The 20,545-nt window shown below is 45.8% G+C and overlaps 1 protein-coding gene across 2 annotated transcripts in view; it reads right to left on the bottom strand.

Moving 5' to 3' along the window:
- FGF12 (fibroblast growth factor 12) overlaps nt 1-20,545 on the bottom strand; it is a 151,156-nt gene that overhangs the window by 81,024 nt on the left and 49,587 nt on the right. For both annotated transcript variants that reach the window (XM_075716491.1, XM_075716490.1), the window contains exon 2: nt 3,666-3,776. In XM_075716491.1, coding sequence (XP_075572606.1) covers nt 3,666-3,776 — 111 coding nt within the window. The remainder of the gene's footprint in view (nt 1-3,665; nt 3,777-20,545) is intronic.

The raw sequence follows: 20,545 nt of genomic DNA on the forward strand, positions 1-20,545 counted from the left end.
CTAAGGCTTTTCAGATGTTCAGCAGGATTATGCTGGCAAACGAAGAAGTCCAGTTGCTCTCATGAAGAAGGGGCATTACCCTGCTCAGTCCAGGAAAGAGCAATAATGATGCAAGCACTTACAGCAACAGTCAGCCCTGAAAGACCATTTGAGATCACTGGAGTTGGAAGGAAAAAAATACTGCCCCAAATTCAGGTTCATATATAACATCACTAAGAACACAAACAAGGGCCTTATACACCATGAAACTGCACTCCAATTAAAAGAAAATTCTTCATATATCCCAATGCAAGTAGGCAGAGAATCTGTCTTCTTGCTTACATTAAGATGGCGTGCCTTTAACTGCATGGTATAAGGAACAGATGTCCCAAGAGCTGTTTCACGGGAAGCTGGCTGGATGCCCATTCAAATGCCATTAGAACTTGGCTTCTGGGTTTTGGGTTTTTTTTCCCTTTTTCTTTAAGTGAGAGGAGGTGGAAAATAAATGCCATCAGCCTCTCAAGAACACACATAAAATGGGTACCAGATAATTAATTTAAAAATTGCTTAAATATTAGCAGTTCCTCTTATATAAATAACTGGATTTTTATTAGAACTTTTAATTGCATCAGACGTATCTGAGGGACATGTCGTGTCTCATTTTAAATGTTTATTTTGCCAGAGTAAACCAACCTAATGTATTCCACGAAAATTAAGCTTCCTTTCATAATGCTAATTTGAATAATCAGTATGCTGCTATAGAACACAGTGCCAATGTATGGAACACTGTGTTCACCACGTATTTAACTGTGCTAAGATGGCTTCTGCATGGAGAATAGATGGTCATCCAGGGTGGGACAGATCCTGCTGTGGCCATCAAGATTGCCCTTTCTCTGCCAGTGGATGCAAGTTAACCAACCCTTCTCCAGGAACAGAGAAATATTATTTATCTACTCTTTGATGAGTTTTGCCCTTGCACAGAAATACTGCACATACTGCTGACTGGCTGGTCAGGAATCTTCTGGAGAAATATTTTAAAACAGAAAATATCAGTGAAGTAAATCTGTAAGCTGTTCACTTAGACAAGCGAGTTTTGACTTTTCTGGCCAAAAGTTGAGATGTTTGGAGAAATAGAAAAGGCAAAAACAGTCAGTGTGCTTTATTTTGGCATTTCCAAAGTGAAAAATGTGATTTTGTTTTGAAGCTATAACTGGAAGCTTCATATAATAACATGTTGACTCAAACTGAAGATTTGTAAAGGACAATCTGTGGTAAAAATTAAACAAAACTGAAAAATGCAAATTTTTCATTTAATTTTCAGGAGCCAAATATTATCAGGTTGGATTTTTTTTTTCTCTTTTGATATCCCCTGAGATCAGGGGATGAAGAATTCTTTGGCTTCAATCTTCTCTCAAAAACTTCACTAAACTTTCCAACATAGCCCATGACTTTGAGCAAGTGGCTTGGCACACTTCAGCTAGATGCCTCCTGTCCCACCAAGCTGCCAAGGCAGGGCTGCCATCTCAGCAGATAAATTTACACTCTAGAAGTGCCCATCAGTCCTTCCATTTCCAATTAAGAAGACTGGGTAGAAGTGGCTCACAAGTACTCAGTACCTTGCCAAACTGATCTCTAACATTTCTAAGGGGATACATAAGTAAGAGCTGTTTGGGTGATGGGGGCCCAACCTTAGTCATGGGGACTCAGGAGGTTCCCCTGAATCCACCAAGGTGCAGCATGCAGCAGCTTCCCTCATCTCCCCTGCCAGCCTGAAATATTGCAGAACTACTCTTACATTTTATTGTCCTCTGCTGCTTACCTAAATTCATCTCTGCTTCCATTTAAGCCCATTACTTTGTTGTTCAGTCCTCACTGATAGAAGAGGGTAATGAATCCCTGTCATTTCTTAGCAGCTCTTCCCATGTCGTTGACAAATAAGCCTCCAATGGGATTTTCTGCAGATTGAGAACACCCTATGTCTTTTTTCTTTAAGAAAAAGCAGCTAATACAACCCAACACTGGGTCATTACTCATGCACTAAAGCCCACTGAACTCATCACATGTTGGTGTCTGCCTGTGAAAATCATGAGGCCAGACTCTTCTTGTAGGAAGAAATCTGCTCAGTCTCTCATGGAGTAACAGTGTGTGTGGGGAGGGCCACAGGTGTGACAATTCAATGTAAATTAGAAATCATGTCATTGTGATTTGTGGTATTTAATTTGTTCAACACCAGCATATGAAAAAGGAGACTAAAACTTGACACTTGTATCTGCTACAGGCCAAGTTTCTGGTGAATGCAGCCTCTTGGGTCATTTCACAAGGGCTTTGCCAGCCTCCCACAATTTTCATTGCCATCTTCTCAAAGCTCCTCTCTTGTGCACTGCTCCACACACGAACCCCAGCCCTGAGCTGACTGCAGCAGAGCAGCCCCACCACATACAACGCTCCTGCCACAGCACCCTGCCAGCTTCTTGTGGATGGGGCAAGCACCATGGATGTGGAGCTGCAGCCACCTTGCACCCTTGTCCAAGTACACCTTCACAGGACAATGCTCATGCCCTACTACATGTGCTGCACCACTGCAGACACCTCTCACCTGAAGCCCAGGCCCTGCCTTCTTGAAGGAACAATGCCTTCGATCCAGCTAGAAGCTTCTTTGAGTTAGAACAAGATTTGTCCCCAAATTAAGTAGGTTCCACCTTTCACAAAGTACATGAAGTTTGCTTCCACCAATCCTACCACACAGATCCACTTCTGTTCATCTCTAGTAATGACTAGGAAGACACCTTCCATGCTGGACAGGCTAGATGTGATGTACTTTCAGCAGCAGCACAGAGAGCTTCAAACCAACGTAGGATGACCCAAATCAAGACTTGAGTCCTACTCTGTTGATGCAGTTTGTGAAACCAAGGATCTGAGCTTATTACTGCCCTCTCAGAAGCATCAACCTGAGGCCTATGAAATGAAGAGATGTTGTAGAAAATATCCTGCACCTTTTCTAACCTTTTGAGGAGCTTTGGTATTGACAAAACTACTACTTTTTATAAAAGAAATATTGGCTACTGCTTTGCATTTGTTTAAACCAATATGGCTCCCGCACACGAGCAGAATTTTTAAACCTACGTGGCTCTGCTGCACTTTGCTGTGCTTTGTTGAACAGCATGAACTCAACCCCTTTGAACAGGGTTTTGGAAGATGACCTCCTTTGGAAAGGTCATTTGATACCCTCAGCCTTGACACTAGCCTCAAAGCACTAGACTTTAGTGAACAGCTGGTTTTCTCCAGCCTGGAAATTCCTGATGCTTGCTGAATTTTTCAGGATAAAATAGTGAAAACAATTTTCTCTTCTCCTTGGAGAGAGAATTCCCCATATCCTTCACCCACGTGGCATGTGTATAAATATAATCTCCTTTCTCTTTTGGCAGCAATTCAAATCATGGGTTTTATTCTCCACCCCACCCAGATGGTAGTTACAGAATCGGGGCGGGAGGGAAGAAGATCAGAGAGGAAACATATGAAATTATACAGGCAAGATTTAAAGGGGAAGGATAGATAGAAAAAAATGTGCAGAAAACAGCTGGCTTCTTCCTAATTTGATCTTTTCAAAGATAAAGCTGCACAAGTGCGACGCACTAGGTGATGTATCTGATTATAATTGGGTTGCAAAACAGGCTAATTTTTCTTACTGTAGTCACTGTTTTCGTCCTTGGTCCCATCAATCGTACCATCTGGGTGCATCTGCAGGAAGTATTCCTGCTGGCTGAATAACCTTGTCACAATTCCTTTCAGCTGGGGTTCTGCAAAAAAATAATAATTATTATTAGATATACCAAACATGCAGCAAGTAGCAAGAGACCCAATTTGCTTGGCCCCCATTAAGCCTTGAGTAAATGTAGTAGTGCTTGGCAGGTAAGACAGCTTTCTGTGATTTCTTTCAAGCATGGTTGTAAAATATTCATATATACATAGACATACAGGCAAATAAAATGGAGATCAGATGAGCAGGTAAAATGCAATGCATACTTGGTGCAGCAGAAAGTAACAGATTTATGGAACAGCACTTTGCTGAAAGTTACCTGTCTTTAGACAGCTTATGTATTCTAAATATGCTACTCATTCAGAAAAGTATTTGCTAGCAGTGTTGCAAACAATTTTCGTATTGTTTCTTATTCTGCCTGTGAAGCTTAACTACCTTGCTTTCTGTATGGTTGATTCACTATCATGCAGTTCCAGTTTTATGCCAACGAAAATCTATTTAAATCAATGGTATTATAGTGGTGTAAACCCAAAGTAACCAAGTGCTGAATCAGGCTGCATGAGTCCAACTGTGTGGGACTCAGGGAGCAAAATCCTGAAAGGAACAGATGCAAGACACCTCCAAAAATGACCTCTGAAGCTTTTATGGGCACCTTAAAACGCCTCTGTTTTAAAATCCCGCATGTTCCTCCCTCCCAAAGCACGTGCCATATACTATGGTAGATGAGAATCACTCTTTGCCTCTAGCAGGGTCCTTTCCCAGCCCCGGTACATCATGAGCCAGCCATGGACTGGCTAGGGGCTTTCCTATTGCCTCTGCAACATTTTATACCTGTGCTGAAGAAGGAAAACACAAAAAAAGCAAAACCAATTTGAACTCACATGACAGAAGTCTGCAGCATTACTGCCTGTCTCCCTGCCATCCAACCAACCAAATTAAGCGGTCAAAAGTAAATTCAATTTTAATCATGCAAGTCTTACAATTTGTCAGAGGCATTGCTTCTGGAAAGCAAGCTAGCTGGCTACACGTGAACAGATGCACTAGCTGGATGGCAGAGATATTCCTTGTTTGACAGGAGCTTGTAGTTTTATGTGACCACACACCAAAAGTAAATAAGACTTAGTTATTGCTGGCTCAACAGACAGGAAAAAATCCAGTGTAGCATACCAAAATTTCATCAGCCTCCCATCTTTCATGCCTCTGGTGAGGCTGTTTAATAAGCCATAGTTGTTATGTAACTCCAGTCACGTTGTGTGTTAATTGTTTCCATTAGGAGCCCCCGTCTCCAACAATTTTGCACCACGCTGTACAACTTCCCTTTGAGGGTGGCACTCTCAGCCAGTGCTTCTGCACAGGCAACACGCCCCCCCCACCAGCAAGCAGGGATCTTGGATGCAGACAGGCTGCAGGTGCAAAGGATTTCAGCTTTGGCAACCCTTCCACCAGCCACGGTCAGGTACTATTTCGTAGCTACAAAAGGCACTGAATAAATCAGTATCAGCTGGTTTCTATGCTGCCTTAAAAAAAGTGATTTCATAGCAACCAAAGTGGTGTAGACTGCAGGCAGGTTTTCTCCCAGCGAGACAACTCCAGGACAGTAAATAAGTACAATTGTACTGGCCATCTACTAAAAGCTAACATCGGTCAAGACAGTATGTCAAACTGAGACTTAGATTGAGCTAAATGTTTTGCTTTCTTCTTACCAAAATGAAGCATCTATTTTGTCGAACGCAGAAGCTTGATTTAACTTGCTTTTCGAACAAGCACATCAAAGCTAGAGGAAGTGAAAAGCTGTATTCTCAGGCACAGATAGATGACTGCACCACCCTCCTCAAGCCTGTCCCCTTCCTCCCTTTTATCTAATACCACAATAGTAAAGGCACTAATAGGCACTCTCTGATATGACACACCTACATTTGAGTCCCTGAATGAGTCTTAGCCTGATTTTTACTCTCTGGTTAAATTTTAATGTTTAAGTACTTTGCACAAAATGGAAGAGCTCCCAGCAGGAGAGTTTTAGAAGATGCTCCTGCAGCCTGAGGCTTTCTGTGTGGTGGAGAAGGCAGGGAGATCTTGTCTTAAAGCTCCTCAAGGATAAGAGGAGTAAAGATAAGTGGAGATAAAAACCAACCCTGACCTTCTCCCCTTTCTTGGGAAGATGATTTGGCCACAGGATAGAAGGCCCTTTCGTTCTTCTTCAGGGTGCAAACTATACTTGCATCATGCAAATTATTTTGAAAGGACATGAAAACCTCTCCCAATTTTACTAAATAGCCTATTGAGTGAAATATAGAGTAAATCTGCTCATCATTAGTAGCTTCATGTCATTTTTAGGGTTTAGCCAAACAGCACATAAGATCCCCTGAGGTCCTCCTGCAGTCATGCTATAGATGCAAATGCTGTTGTACCAGAAGGCTAAGTGTCACTGTAGTAAAACACAGGGTAAAGCTCCAGCATCTCTTTTTGTTACTGATCTGATGTAAACACATGGCCAGGTCTGATTCAAGCTTTAACAACTGCCCTCTTCATAATCCCAGACTTTTCTGAGCCAATGCCTGCCTAGGGACAGGTTGGAGGGGAAACCTTATCTTACATGTTCTTTTTTTTTCTGACCTGGTTTTGCTCAAGTTTGAGGCTCATGCCCAAACTCAAAGCAAAACTCACGGGGAGCGAAGCAGAGCTCTAAGCCATAGAGAAAACCACCATGTTCCTCCTGGCCCTAACACAGCCTGACAGCAGCAGCGTTCCTGTCTCTCTGCACTGCACAAATCCTCTTCTGCAGGAGCATCCCTGCTCCCCAGACTTGTTTAGGAAGCAGCACCAGCTAAAGAATGCCTTTTCCAGACACCAAAGGGTCAGAAAGCACTTTGAAGACATACAGATCTCTCCTTCCCTGGTTTCTGCATTTCCTTGGGTCTCTTTCTACAGGAGAGAAGCATTGGTGGGCAGCTGCACCTTTGGGTACCTATCTGAACTAAATGCAAAAGCAGCATAGAGACACGCGCAGCCAGCACCGAGTTCTCTAATGCAGAGCACAGCCCAGGAGGGTTAGGGAGTTGTCTGGGCAATGGGCGATTTGTCTCACCAAGTACAGCCATCTCTACACCTGAACTGGGCTCCCTTTGCATCCCAAAAATCAACAGGCAAGCCAGGCCAAGCCCACAGGGTCCAGAAACCACCTGCATCTCTCCACTGATTGCAGAGGGACCAGCTCAAATGCAATCAGCTACACTGGGGCCAACAGCCAGCAGAAGAGCTGCTTCCTACCAGGGAACCTCCTGTCTCATGTCTGGGCATAAAGTCAGATATTGAGACTTGTCATTCATTCAGCAAACAATGTAGCTGGGAGGCCTACAAACAAAATTTTAAGTGAAGGCAGCTTTTAACAAGGAACAAGGATTTACCTATCTTTCTCCCCAAAGCTCACTACAGAGTTATTACCTGAAGAGGGAACCGTATAATCACAGGACAGGATTTTTCCTGCTAGCCCAGAGGCAAAACTCTGCACATGACTTTTAAGAGACTCCCTACCTTTGTCATATTTTAACATCACTTTTTTCCATCTACAGAGCAATTTTATCACAGTCTTCCAGCATTGCTATCCCCTATGCTGCAGCAATCACGCTGAAAACCTGTTTGTAGAAAAATCTCAAAACCAGCAGGTCTCCATGTCAATTAAGGATGATAGGACACCCCGATAAGTCAGAACAGAAGGCAGAAAGACAATGAAATAGACTGAGAACTTTTTGCATTCTAGCAATAAAAAAATTGAAGAGAACAACCCTTCCCAGCAGGCAATATTCACAGTGCTTATTGGAGCACTTGGGGGCAGGGGGTGTAATTAAAATAAAACTCCACAACCTTGATACTTTTATTTGTCTAAAGCTCCCTCAATCATACTGCTCCTGGCTATAATCAATAAAAGAAAGAAACAAACCATAAAAAAAAAAGAAAAAAGTACAACACAGATAAGCACAAACCCTGCCATGAGCACTTTCTTTCTATAATTCACAGAATTCACCAGGAATCAAACTCAAAACTACTCTCTAACCTCATTCGTGTATAGCAAGGGAGACTCAGCTCCTCTGGCTTTTAAAGGAGCAATACTGCATTTATCACTTGGATAAATGTATTCCTCCCACTCAGGCTCCTCCGTACACTCTTCTGTTTTGCTGTAGGAGCAGCTTTCCCTGCAGAAATGGAACTGAACTAATCTGGACAAGACTTCAGCACCAACTTAGTGTCTCCCTAAACACAAAGTACTTCAGAATGGATTTAAGAAAGAAGTTATGACTGCCTTGATCCCGAAGTACCAACTAAACACAAGAGATTTCCATACAGCGTGTATTCCCAATGCAGACCCCATGCTATTAGGATTCCCATGCAATATGCAAAGGGATATTTTCACCCTTATTTTATAAGCAATACTGTTATGCTTTAGGACACTTACTTTAAAGATTCTGTTTTGGTTGCTCATACACAGCTGTTCAGGGCTGAGGGTTGCTGGAGAAAGTTCAGTTCAGCAGACCCCCTCCTTACATTGATGCAGTGAGCTCAGATCCTTCAAATGTGGTGCTCTCAGAAGATGCAGCAGCAGGTCACCCCCACAAAGCATCCTCAACGGGCACAGTCACGGTACAGAACAGACCAATAACAGTAGCAGGGCACAAGAGCTAAGCCATGGGTCTGTTCCTGGTCTGAAGCATCTGCAAGACTAGGGGTTTTCCCTAGGGCAAAGACATGGCCCTCAGCTGATGACCCTTCTTAGAGCAGCCATCCAGTGACCAATTCACTGCCTATCCCCTGAAGGGCATCCTGCTTGCTCCCCTTTCCACATGCCAAACTTAGCAGCTCTGCCTGTCCTGCTTTTAACTTTCTGAGCCCTTTGACACAGCTGAGGCTAACTAAGCCATGATCTGATTGCTAATCTCCTTGTCTCTACTTAAATGGTAACGTGATGCTGCTGTTATTCACTTCAGCTGTCCTGCTGCTGAGCCTTAAAGTCATCTCAGTTCACCATCAGCTGCTATGCTTTCTGTCTTGCTATACAGTGATTTCCACTTTACTGGGGCTTGCCAAGGACATCATAGGTGTATGGTGCTCACACGTACTTTGTTTGATCTCCAGAGATATGCTTACAGAAGGCCAGGGGATCATGCCCAAATCAGCTGCCCCACAGAGTCACATCCCTCACCCCCAAATCACAGGCACTGCTGAAGTTATTTACTGTGCGCTATGGGGAAAAGAGCCAGAGCTCTGGCAGGGACAATGGCAGAAACGCTTCTTATCAGAAATATCACTGGCTCTTTAATGACCTTTTCTTTTAGTTCTGTTATTTAAGGTGAATATGGAACTCATCCCATTAACTGGAAAATGGAGAACACGCAAGCAGGATAACTCCCCTTAAGGCAGAGAGGACCGATGAGGTTATGCACCAACACTGCATTTAGCAAAGCCCCACCGAGGATGCTAACTCTTGCTTACTCCCATCAGCAAAGCAGCAGCACAAACACTATCTGGCCACATGCAGCAGCATAAACCTTACAGTGAGGAACCCTATACTCTATCAAGCACTGTAGGGTGGCTCAAGCCAATCCAAACCCTGCGCTCTGGAGGACCAAGGAACAGGGCACAACACTGATTTCCAGCTGAGACTCCATCGTGGAAGGCAGTCTGCCATGTCCTCATTTCTTGCAATTCACAGAATATCTCTCATTACGGCCATATGATTACCTGAGGCTACAGCAAGCCAGGCCCCACTCTGCCTTGGGCTGGGAAATCTAGAGGGACTCAACAAGACCCTACTCACACCTTAATCTGAATTCTCCGAGTTAATGGTAAGGATCTAAGAGGGGCTGCTTGTCAATGATCTCTTGAAAAGATGAAGGGCTTGGTGACCTTTCAGGGATTTGAGCCACTGGCTCCAAGGATTCTTGCAACTCACAGCAATGCTCTGGTTGGCAGGCAGGCCTCCACTTGAGGTTGCTGGTGCAGAACTGCTTTTAAATCCACTCCAGAAGTTACTGTGCTGGGTGCCAGCCGTACTCTTTGTTGGTTATGGCATAAACTCTGAAGCTCTCGGGGTTACTGTTCTCCGCACAATGAGCTGTCAAACAACAGAGGACTCCGCTAGCTCAGATGGCAAGCAGCCATTTTATATTCAGCAACCTGCAATGAGGTAGAAGGAAGGCACCTACTGTGTAATTTCGACAGGAGACTTGCCCGTTTGTTTGCTCTCTTTTTCTGCAGCAGGACACACTGACTCAACGCCTCTGCCTGGTGTTAGCACAGCAGGGCTGTCAGAGATACCAGCAGCAGGCTCCCAAAACAGCCCTGCTGGTACCTGCTAAGGACATTGGTCCGGCAAAGGGAGAAAGCAGGAGAAAGCATCTCCAGCCCCGATCTGAACCATGGCTGGGCATACTGCTGACTCTCTTCTGTGCCTGTGCAACAGTTTTGCTGAGAATGTGACTGCAAACACGGGACCTGTAATACATCTCAGGAGCATATTTCACCTAAATGTTCTTTAAACATTTGTTTATTGCAATTAAACATTTTAGCCTGGAATTTACACATTCCATTATTCTTATTTTCCCCCATTCAGGCTGTGGCTGTCATAATGGGAGGCTGATTTATGACTCACCCAACCAGCACTCAAATCCTTAACGCACCAAGACCAGCATTCAAGTCAGAGCATAAACTGCTCCTCATTTACTTAGATTAACTCCACGTTTAAAGTGCCACCGCAGAAATTGCAGTTCCCCTCCCCTGAAAAGGATGGGTTCCAGAATGCTCGATAAACCAAATACTGCAAACACATGCAGACAGAGAAGGGCACCAAAATCCCTCCTTTGGACATACAGTATTAATGAAGGCTCGTATTAACTCGGCACAAAAATGCATCAGTGAGCTTCATGCAGATTACTATGGTGACAGGCATCAGCACCGAACTCAGAGAGAAAGAGAAGATGAAAAGCTGAGGAAGAAAATGTTGGGGTTTTTCCCCATCCAGGAGCGGCTAAGTTCTCCAGGGTGCTTGGAATTAAGATGAAGTAAGCGGCTGTCTCCAATTAAATGCATCACTATCGGCATAAGTTTAATAGTTCAACTCACCACAATGATTCACTGAATCCACCCAAACTGGGAAGCTCAGGAATAACCGCACTTGCAGCTGCAACAGGAGCTGCTGCCCTTGAAGACCAGGGGTGCACTTCCCCCAGCCGAACACCTTGCCCAACTCTTCCAAGCTGTGACCATAGCAGAGTGTGAGCCCTTAGCAGACACTGCACATGGGTGTCTGTGACTGCACCTGCAGTGAGTCATGCACGAAGTAGGTCGAAGCCTCCTGAGCCACAGACAGGGATCCTGGAGGACATTTCAACTGTGTCACTCAGGTGTGGAGGTAGTAAATCCTGCTGCAAAGTGCTGAGCATTTTCAGCTCCCGCAAGAGTCACTGGGTCCAGAAAAGCATACAGGCAGAGGCAAGGAGGATGTTTCCCAGCCCCACAAAATGTTTTCCATGGCTTCCGTAGCTAAACTCAGCAAACTGTTCAGAGCAGAAGGACACACTCTGCCTGGAGGAAGCCCATGAGCAGGTGGCTGGAGGGACTGGGCTATGCCGAAGCACTGGGCTACGTAGCATCCTGAAGAACAGGCAAGGAAAGGCCAAACGAATGCATGTGCTGCAGAGCCAAAGGAGGCAAGGAGCATTAGCGGTTACTTGCATTTGGGCACCTCCTCAGGCTGCCTGCACAGATGTCACATCACAGTGGGCAACGGCGGCTGCCCAAGCATCAGGAGGGGCTCCGTAGCAAAGCCAGGCATCCAGCCCTACCTTGCAAAGCTGCCACAAACCCCTTCAGTTTAGATACAGCCATTCAGCTTAACACATGGGCACATCACCCAGCCTGTGAGTAGGATGGAGAGATGTAAACAGACTGACTGACTGATGCAAAGAAATTTACTCCCGATTTCTGTGACTCTGGGGGGCACCAAACAGTTGACCCCAACTCCTCTCCCAATGATGCAGAACAAATGCCATGCTCAGATCCAGTTCCACATGATTACAGGGTTAGTGTCACCCTCCAATTACAGGGAATTTATTTTGAGAAGAAAATGACTCTGGGACAATAGGGCTGCATGGCACACTCGTGTTATTTACTCATCTCAAGTGCAAATCTCCACCCAAGGCTAATAACTAGAGAGAGACAACTGGTGTTTTCAGGATGCATTACATGAAATAACAGGCTCTGCTGAGAGGGATAGCCTCTGCATTTGAAGGACAAGCTTCTGAAAATGACATTTCCCTAACTCAGAGGGATGATGGGCTCAAGCCGATGACAGCACCCGTCAAAGCAATCGCCTCCTGTCACCGTCAGTGAGTCAACAGAGCAGAATGGCACCTTGTAGGCAAAAAGAGCATCCAGAGAAGTGATTTCCTTTCCTGTGCTGATGCGGGCAAGGAGGAATAGTAATTAGCCCTCCAGCACTGAGCATAGCTGCCTGCCTGCACCCCTCTACCAAGAAGCAGACACATGCAAAGCTCTGCACTACGCCTGCTTTGCTCTTACAAAGATGAGTCCCTCCGGGGAAGTCTATTTCTCACTCGTAGAGTAGGTGGAAAGGATGTGGTTGCACGGCACTGGCGTTTACGCAGGCCCTCCCATATTCAGGGAATCAGCTTTACACAGATGTTAATACAAGTAAGGGGCAGAGAAAGAAGTCATATAAAGCATTGAAAATAGGGGGTGCAGCATGGGACCACTGCTACATGTCTCTACAGTCCGCCCTTTTCCTAGGAGTCTATGGATGTTAGGCTTAGAGAAGTCACCCTGCAGCTCACTCACTCTCCAAGCTCCTGACCCCATGTGACAGCAACCTAAGGTCCAAGGCTCAAGGACAAAGAGGTTCAAAGTCTTGGATGGGTTTTCCTGGAAGGTAAATGCCAAACTAATGTACATGACACATGAGCTACTCATTCTGAGCAGTCCCTGCACACAAGCTAAGGACGAGACAGCCATCTCCAGTGCTGCAGGGCCAAAGAGGCCCCCAAAGACCACCACAGGTGAAAGCAATGGGATGGCAAGTGGAAGAGGACTGATGGCCTAAATGCCGCCAATTGTTTTGGCACAGAATTGCTGACTATCGCTGGGTGAAATTGTCCAACTCAATATTTTAATTGTCAAAAAAAAATCAGAGCAAGAGCAGCTGAAGCTGTACACAATCTCCATACCATTAATGAGGGAAAAAAGGAGATCTGAAAAGGGTAAAAGGTTTGATTTTTCTTTTGAGACAATGTTTTGTTCGGAAATATAATTAAAAAAAAGATGTTAAAAGAGTTGGAGATGAAAGTCATTCATTTAAAACAGAATGAAATATTGCATGGGATCTGAATCCCCTCCTCCCCACAACCTTCTTTTGTTTGACCAGAGAACGAAAAAATCAATTCTTCATACAGCTACACTCCTGGGTTTGTCTTTGCCTCCCCCAGGACACAGTTTGTGTTGCTCTGTTGATCCAGTGTGTTCTACCAGCAGTCAAAATTTCAAAACATTTCTCTTTAAAGAACAATCTTCTATACCTGTATTGACTTGAGCTCCAATGAGGAGAAAACCAAAGCCTGACAGGGACAGAAAGCATAAAGATGAGATGTAGTGCTGTTCCAGAATTTATGCAGGGTGAGCTTTTTCAGGTAAGGGAATTAAAAAAAATGAGAAGTTTAATGGAAAAGAAGTTGTAGCTACAGCTCCTAAGCTGTCATTTTCCAGCACAGTCAATGCCTTGGCTACTGAAGGTTAAAGCATGCTCATAAGTATGGATAGCAGAGCATGCAAGATATATTATTTATTTTGAGGAACACCCTGCAATTATTCCTGACATATTGTGTAATTAGCCAAAATTACAGCATATTCACCCAGAGCGAAACAGAGGAGAGCATAAATATTATGTGTGAGCCCACAATCACGGAGTGCATTGCATTTGGGTGCAAACGTGACTCCATGAACCAACCGAGCGTGTGCCCCTTCACAGGGCCTTCTCCTTGGCCCTCATGGGCTGCACCAGCTCCTGAGTGGGTGCCCACAGAGGAGAAACATCAGGAGTAAAATCCACACCTTCCCCATGCCAGCGCTGAGAGCTTGAGTGCTGTGCGAAGATTTAGCGTACGGGCACCCTGGCCTTGCAGAGCTTTTGAGTTGAGGGATGATTGAGCCCAAAGCTCATACCAGCAAAGAAGGGGCCACAGCTATGCTATCCCCGAGGGAGGTGGGAAGGCAGGCTCAGACGATGATGCCTGAAGATGCCGCTTGCTTGGCTTTTCTGCCTGGAGCTGGCAGGAGGGACAAATGGAAAACCAGCTCTGCCCTCTCCCCCAAGCCTGCAGCACCTCACCCTATAAACGGGGATGGAGGGGGAGAGGGTTTCCTACAGGGCCATGTGTCAGCCAGATATGTCCTCAGGAGTTGTTTGATGGGTCAGAAATCCTGGGTAATCTTGTGGCAGCGCTTTGCTGCTTGCACAGTTAGAAAGGTTGTGTTTTGTTTTGTTGACTCCAGTGTGCAACATAAAACTTCTTCACTGTCAATAAGCAGATTTCTTCCTGGTTTCCTACAAAGATTTGGTTTGGATACTAGGAAATTCTTTCTACCTAGAATTTGCGCCATGGGAGATGTAAAAAACAGGTTAAAAAACATATCTGGGGAATGTATGTCTGGTGTTGGTGCAGGACTGCGGTTGGACTACTCAGCCTTGGGGGTCCCTTCAGCCTTGTTTCTAGGAGACCACGGCTTGGTGACTTTATCACACTCCTGCACCCCAAGTTTGTTGAAGGGCTCCACAACAGAGTGCCCAGCTCCCCTCACCTTGAAGTGCCCCACGCAAGGCACCAGATCACTAACAGTCCTCGCATGAGCAGAGCAGACGCCATCCCTGCTGTTCACGCCTGCCGCGGCACTGTTGATTTGTGCTATTCTCAGACACTAAATCTCTCTGCTTCCCCCCATCAATCCAACAGGCCTGAAATACTGCAGAAAGGCCAAGAAGTCCCTCACACAAACAAAACACACAAAACAACTACATCATTCTTCCACCCTGCTCCGGATGCCTAGAAAAGTAAATTCATCAAAATAGAAAATGGACAGAACATGCTATCAACAAGCACTGAGCAAAAAATAATCACTTAAGATGCTATTGGTCTTGGGGAGGGTACCTGGTCCTACCAACACCAGCCCACAGAAGAGCCCTGGGTAATCACTGGATGGTAACTCAGGGTAAAATTTGGGTCCCAGTGTCACTGCAAGCATTCGATAACACCAGGCAATAATATCCCCTTTTGCTAATCTTCCTCATGCACTCCTTCAGCATTTTTCCAAAGGGATGAGAAGTGTGAGACTTCTTTATTTAACAGGTAATGAGCCTGTGATGTGGACAAATTAAAGCTTGAATCAGTTGGGTTGCATTATAAGAATTTTTTTGCTTATTGCACTAATGCAGCTTAAGCCTTCCCATAGCAGTTTGCAAGCATTTTTTGACCCAAAATTACAATGTTACTAAATTTCGACAAATCTTACACAACACCCAAATGCATAAAGAAAATGTGCTGCTTGTGCCACTCTGGTTTGAAACAACATTACACTTCAAAGAGAGCAAGATCATGCTAAAAATGGCCAAAACCCGCCATGTGACTCAAAGTGCTTTCTTCTTTCCTTTTGCTTTGTGAAAATGAACTTTTACCTGCAGAATGATTTTAATTTTCCATCTGAGCCAGAGATTTCCTTCAACCTAATGAAAACACTTGCAGTATGAGAAAGCCCTCATCTACCTCATTCCATCTAAAGCTCTGTTTTAAATAAGGTTCACGGTTCATATCCCGCTACAAACACCTCGTTCCCAATGTCGGGTGGCCCCAAGGACTCCAGCGAGACAGGCAGGTTCACTGATCGCCCCGTTGTCATCGCGGGAGAGAGCTGTAAACAGCGAGCTCCCTCCACAGAGATGCGTGCGCTCAGGATGACACACTGCAGATGGAGCGAAAACAGAAAATCTGCCTCTCCAACAGGTCTCCAAACACAGCTCCTGCTCCTCCTGAGGGCTCAGGAGCTCTCAAACATCACCTGGTGGTTTCTAATCATTCAGGAGCCACTATCGGGCTCTAGCTCTAAAACCTAAAATTTATTTAATGGAAAGTAGAACTGTGTTTTCGAAGAAACAGGAAGAAAAACAATAGAAGAAATGTTTAAGGAAGCAGAGAAGGTAGGAGTGGCACTGAAGGAAATGCAATAAAAGCCAAAACAAATGTTTATAAATTTTTAAATAACAATGTTGTGTGTTAGCCAGCAGCCAGACCCTGTACTGAAGAGCATAAAACCAAACTATAAAAAACCAGCAGAGCACCAGTAGTGATACCACATGCTCTGCCAGCCCTTTTAGCCACCGTCACAGAAAATCCCCACAGGAGTGTGATGTCAGTCACCGGAGGATGCCCGCACGAAAGGCTGAGGATCGATAACTGAGGCAGAGGGTGCAGGCAGCCAGGAATTCAGACCCCGAGCCAGTTACAGGAGCTGTGCCAGGGAAAGGACCGGGTCGGGAGCAGGTAGACGGTCCAAGCCCCTCGCCTGCCAATGTGTGATCCCTGCATCTCCTGCAGCCCAGCAGCTCCCAAGTCCCCGGGGAGCATCCTTCAGCAACCACCATGTGCTTCCCGACACCAAGCGGGTCCCTGAAAGCCAAAATCATTGTGTCTTTTTGCTAATTTCTCCCTGTTTTTCAACTTTCTGGAAGATGTGGACTCGCTGTTTGCAGCCTGGCTTCACCTGCTTGCAGCAGTCCCATACTGCTTGACCTTCTGCAAACAGTTTTGCTTTGGGGAATGACGGAAATGTATTTATTTGGCAGTTTGGGCAATACGGGTGGCAGCTGCTAAGCAAAGAAACTATCTGTGCAGCCAGCAAAGGGAGGGGACTGCAAACTGTGCTGGTCTAGATAAATATCAATTAACTGAGCCTGTTCTATTAACCCCAAGACCTGCCTCTTTTCTTCCTTCATTTCAATCCAAAATGGTTCAAGTATTTCAAGAAAGGAACGTTACTGGGGGCGGGGGGTATCTTTATCATAACCGCAATCAGCTTTCAACTGGGAAAGAGGAACAAGTAACAGAATTATATTGCCTCTCTGTGGATATTTTGCCAGTTCACAGCATGTAGCCATTCACTGGATGTAACACATCCCCTTAACAGAGCACACTGCCCGAGTGCAGAGAGACAGGAGTGCCACGGGGAGAGAGCTCTGCGCAGTGCGTTCCATGGATGCTGCTGCTTAATGAGGGAGCAGCTCTCTGCTCTGCATCACTGTAACAGCTGTATCTAGCCCTGGATCTTCATCCTCAAATTCAGCCCCCTGCCATTGGAGGCAAGCAGCCATTTCCCTTCTCCTCTTTTCTGACATCTATCAATAGAGCCAAGCACTCCAAACATGAACTATTGCACTGAAAAGGCCCCAGAAAGGCAGGGAGCAGGGGCAGGCAGCAGCATAACCGCGCTCCTCCTTTCACCACGGCTGCCCACCTTCTGGCCAGAGAAGTCCTACAGGTCCCCAGCCGGGGGTTTCTGTTTGGGAACAGGATGGTGCCAAGGACCATCCAAAACAGAGTTCATCCTTGTGCTCAGTAATGCTGAAGGAGAAGGGGGCACTGATGCAAGGCAGACTCTGAAGGAGGTGTCCCTTGGACAAAATCCCCCCTTCCTCCCATGTACACCTTCAGGTACCACAGATGCACATGCTGCTGAGAAGAGAGGAGCTGCTATTGCTACCCCCCACGCCGTGCCCTGACCCAAGCCAGGGTCTGTACAAGAGCTTGACACTCCTCCAAACTTAGTTCTGCCAGGAGCAGCACAACCCAGTACAGCATCTCCTTAGAGGGACCCCAGGCAGAGCAGTGCAGTCATCTCCCAGTGATACTGGGGCAAAGGGACAAACCCAAAGCCACAGAGCAGACGAAGGAACAGAGTTGCAAAGCCCCATGCAGTGGACGATGCTGTTTCCAGCAATAATAACCCCCATCTTGCAGCCCAGCCCACTCCATGGGCAAAGGGCAGAAAGCAGAAATGCCTGGAGGCACTGCATGGAGCCAGCCTTCCCCATCACACCAGGAACCAGCCAGCAGCTCATCCCTGAGGACAAGAAGGGCTCAGGGCTCAGGCCACCACCCTGCCTCCAAGCCTGTGGCTTTGTCCCTCTGTCACCTTTAGCCAGGACATCCTGGAATGAGCACAGGACAGCAGAGGCGTCTGACAGGTGTCGGGGCACATCAGCTGAATTTTGTTAGCAGCCACGTAAGCTTCATCAGGGTTTCAGAGAGCCCCAATTCAGTACTTGGAACAAGCATGCACATATTTGTCTATGCTGCAGCATGGGGGCTGGAAAAGCCGAGTGGTCTGCCTGAACAGTGAATACCACAGTCGTTTTCCACAGCTCTCTAGAAAGCTGCCTTCTGGTTTACCATTTTAAAAGTGTGTCGTAGCTGCTATTTTCAGAGACAGTACTGTCAGGAAGCTGTAGCCCTACAGCCCTGTTATCTCATACTGCAAAAATGTCCACATTGACTCCCCCCCTTTAAAAATAATTTATTCCAGGAGCCCCTGCTAGCGGTGTTTGCTGGGTGAGGGGCACAAAGTCCATGGCTCTACTCCAGCTTTTAGCAGAGATGCAAAGTAAAACCAGTCTATAGAAAGGCCGAGTTATTTTAGGATTCTGCTACATGTCAGAACAGGGTAAAGGTAAAACCATAGATGTAGTAGTTTGCTTTATGCTCAGAAAGGATAATGTATTAATATGAAGAATATTGTGTTAGCTAGGGAATAGAGACAAACCATGTATTAAACAGGAGAACGGAGTATAAAGGTAGCGTTCCCTGCTAGACTGCAGTGTCTGCAGCCCAGGTACAGAGCAGATGATTTTGGTACAGGTCACTTCATAAGAGACTTCCAAAATTAAGGCACAATAGTAATGCAGCCATGCAATGATGCAAGGATAGAACACGGAGCATACAGAAATGTATGTGTATTTAAAGGTTAGTTCTCTGGAGCTGCTTTCCCTGAACTGCTCTCTTGGCCACCTTCTCCTACCAAGCCATGGAGCTTGCAAATATGAAAGGGATGTCAATCTTTTATATGTTTTGCTTGTTAAAATTCTTGCTTTGATTTTAATAATAATAAATCACAGCTTGGCTTCAACTGTGCGGGAGTAGGAAACTCCCAGAAATAATGTTCACATGACTGTTCAGAGGGATGGATCAAACGGAACAAATGCCAGGGGGATGGAACAAACGCCTACCTGGCCACCGTGCTATCTGGCAGTTCATAGTGTGCCCAATTGGGGAGGGGAAAGAAGGAAGATAAGCCCAAGTGAGTTTGCACTTGCTCCTCAACATAGTGAGACTCATGATCATGTTTGTCACTCACAGGAGTGAGATTCGTACAATCTCTTCAGCTCCCGTGGCAGCTCTGCTCTCCACACTGCCCGAGTCAAGCTGTTGAATTTTTTTTTGTAACAATGAAATTGCACCCTTTTTTTTTCCCCAAAAAACCAGTCATATTGGTCAATGATAAACTGATTTATATGGATCTTTTATTTTATGGGGAGGGAAAATAATCACTTACGAAGCTCTTTTTGCCCTGACTTTTCTATTTGGCTGGTGACGGAGGAATCAATCATTTGTATTGCTCTAATGGTGAACCTCCTCTGCTGGCTAATGATTTTCACTGCTCCCACAAGCACAGCTACCCCTGAGGCCATGGGGAGAGAAGATATCCATCCCTCTAGGAGCTTGGATGACTTCCACGGATTTTCTTGGCATCAACCATATCCAGTCCAGAACTAGCACAAAGTGGCTTACTGACTGACATATTCACTCGCAAGCTGTATTGCAAAGCAGCCTGGCTGCTGAGTTTTCCATGCTCTGGAGTAAGCCAGGAGCCTGCAGTTCTTCCCCAGACTTTAGAGCCAGAGAGCTCAGGGTTGCTATCTGACCCCCGCCTAGTAACCGAGCACAGACACACACCGTGATAGTCACCACATCTGCAAGTCACGAATGCGTGTGATACCACCCCCGGGGATCAATTTGATAAAATGAAACCCATCTGCCAAGCTGTCATGAGCAGGAGGGAGCCTTTTCCCCCCTCCTGATTATTTTGGTATTCATTAGCGCCAGCGGGCGCGGAAGGAGCTTACAGCACCAGCAGCAGACCTCAGCAACCACAGACTGCCCCAAACAAGGAGGATGCGCGCCCTCAAGGCTGTGCCCCTTCCCCTTGACGTTATCTAGGCACATGTTTGGCCGGACACTTGGCATACATGCCCTCATTTCAGCTAGCACTTCTAAGAGCTCTTGCTGGCCAGGCAATGCCAGGATTTCCAGCCATTTCCATTCCCTCCAGCCTCTCCATGGAGATGGGGCACAGCATCAAATTCCGCAGAGGAGCAGACAGAAGAATGTGATGGAACCCCCTTGGCTGGGCACACCCCCAGATATGCATACACACGCTATGGAGAAGTGTTGGGATCCAGCCTGAATCCTACTGCAGACAGCAGCTGTGTGCTGAGATAATGTAGCCGGCATCAGGACATTGTAGTAATGGAGGGGCCAAATTCCACAAGTTAGGCAGATATTACAGCTGTTCTGAGATGAACCACTCCATAAAAGTAAGCAAGGACTACAACAAATTTAACACGGAGCTAAAAGGTGTTTTTTTCCATGAGCTTCAATCATCATTTTCACCCTAGGTGAAATCAGAAAGGACTTCAGGATTTAA

Source organism: Pelecanus crispus, chromosome 9 (genome assembly GCF_030463565.1).
Source record: "Pelecanus crispus isolate bPelCri1 chromosome 9, bPelCri1.pri, whole genome shotgun sequence".
NCBI lineage: Eukaryota > Metazoa > Chordata > Aves > Pelecaniformes > Pelecanidae > Pelecanus > Pelecanus crispus.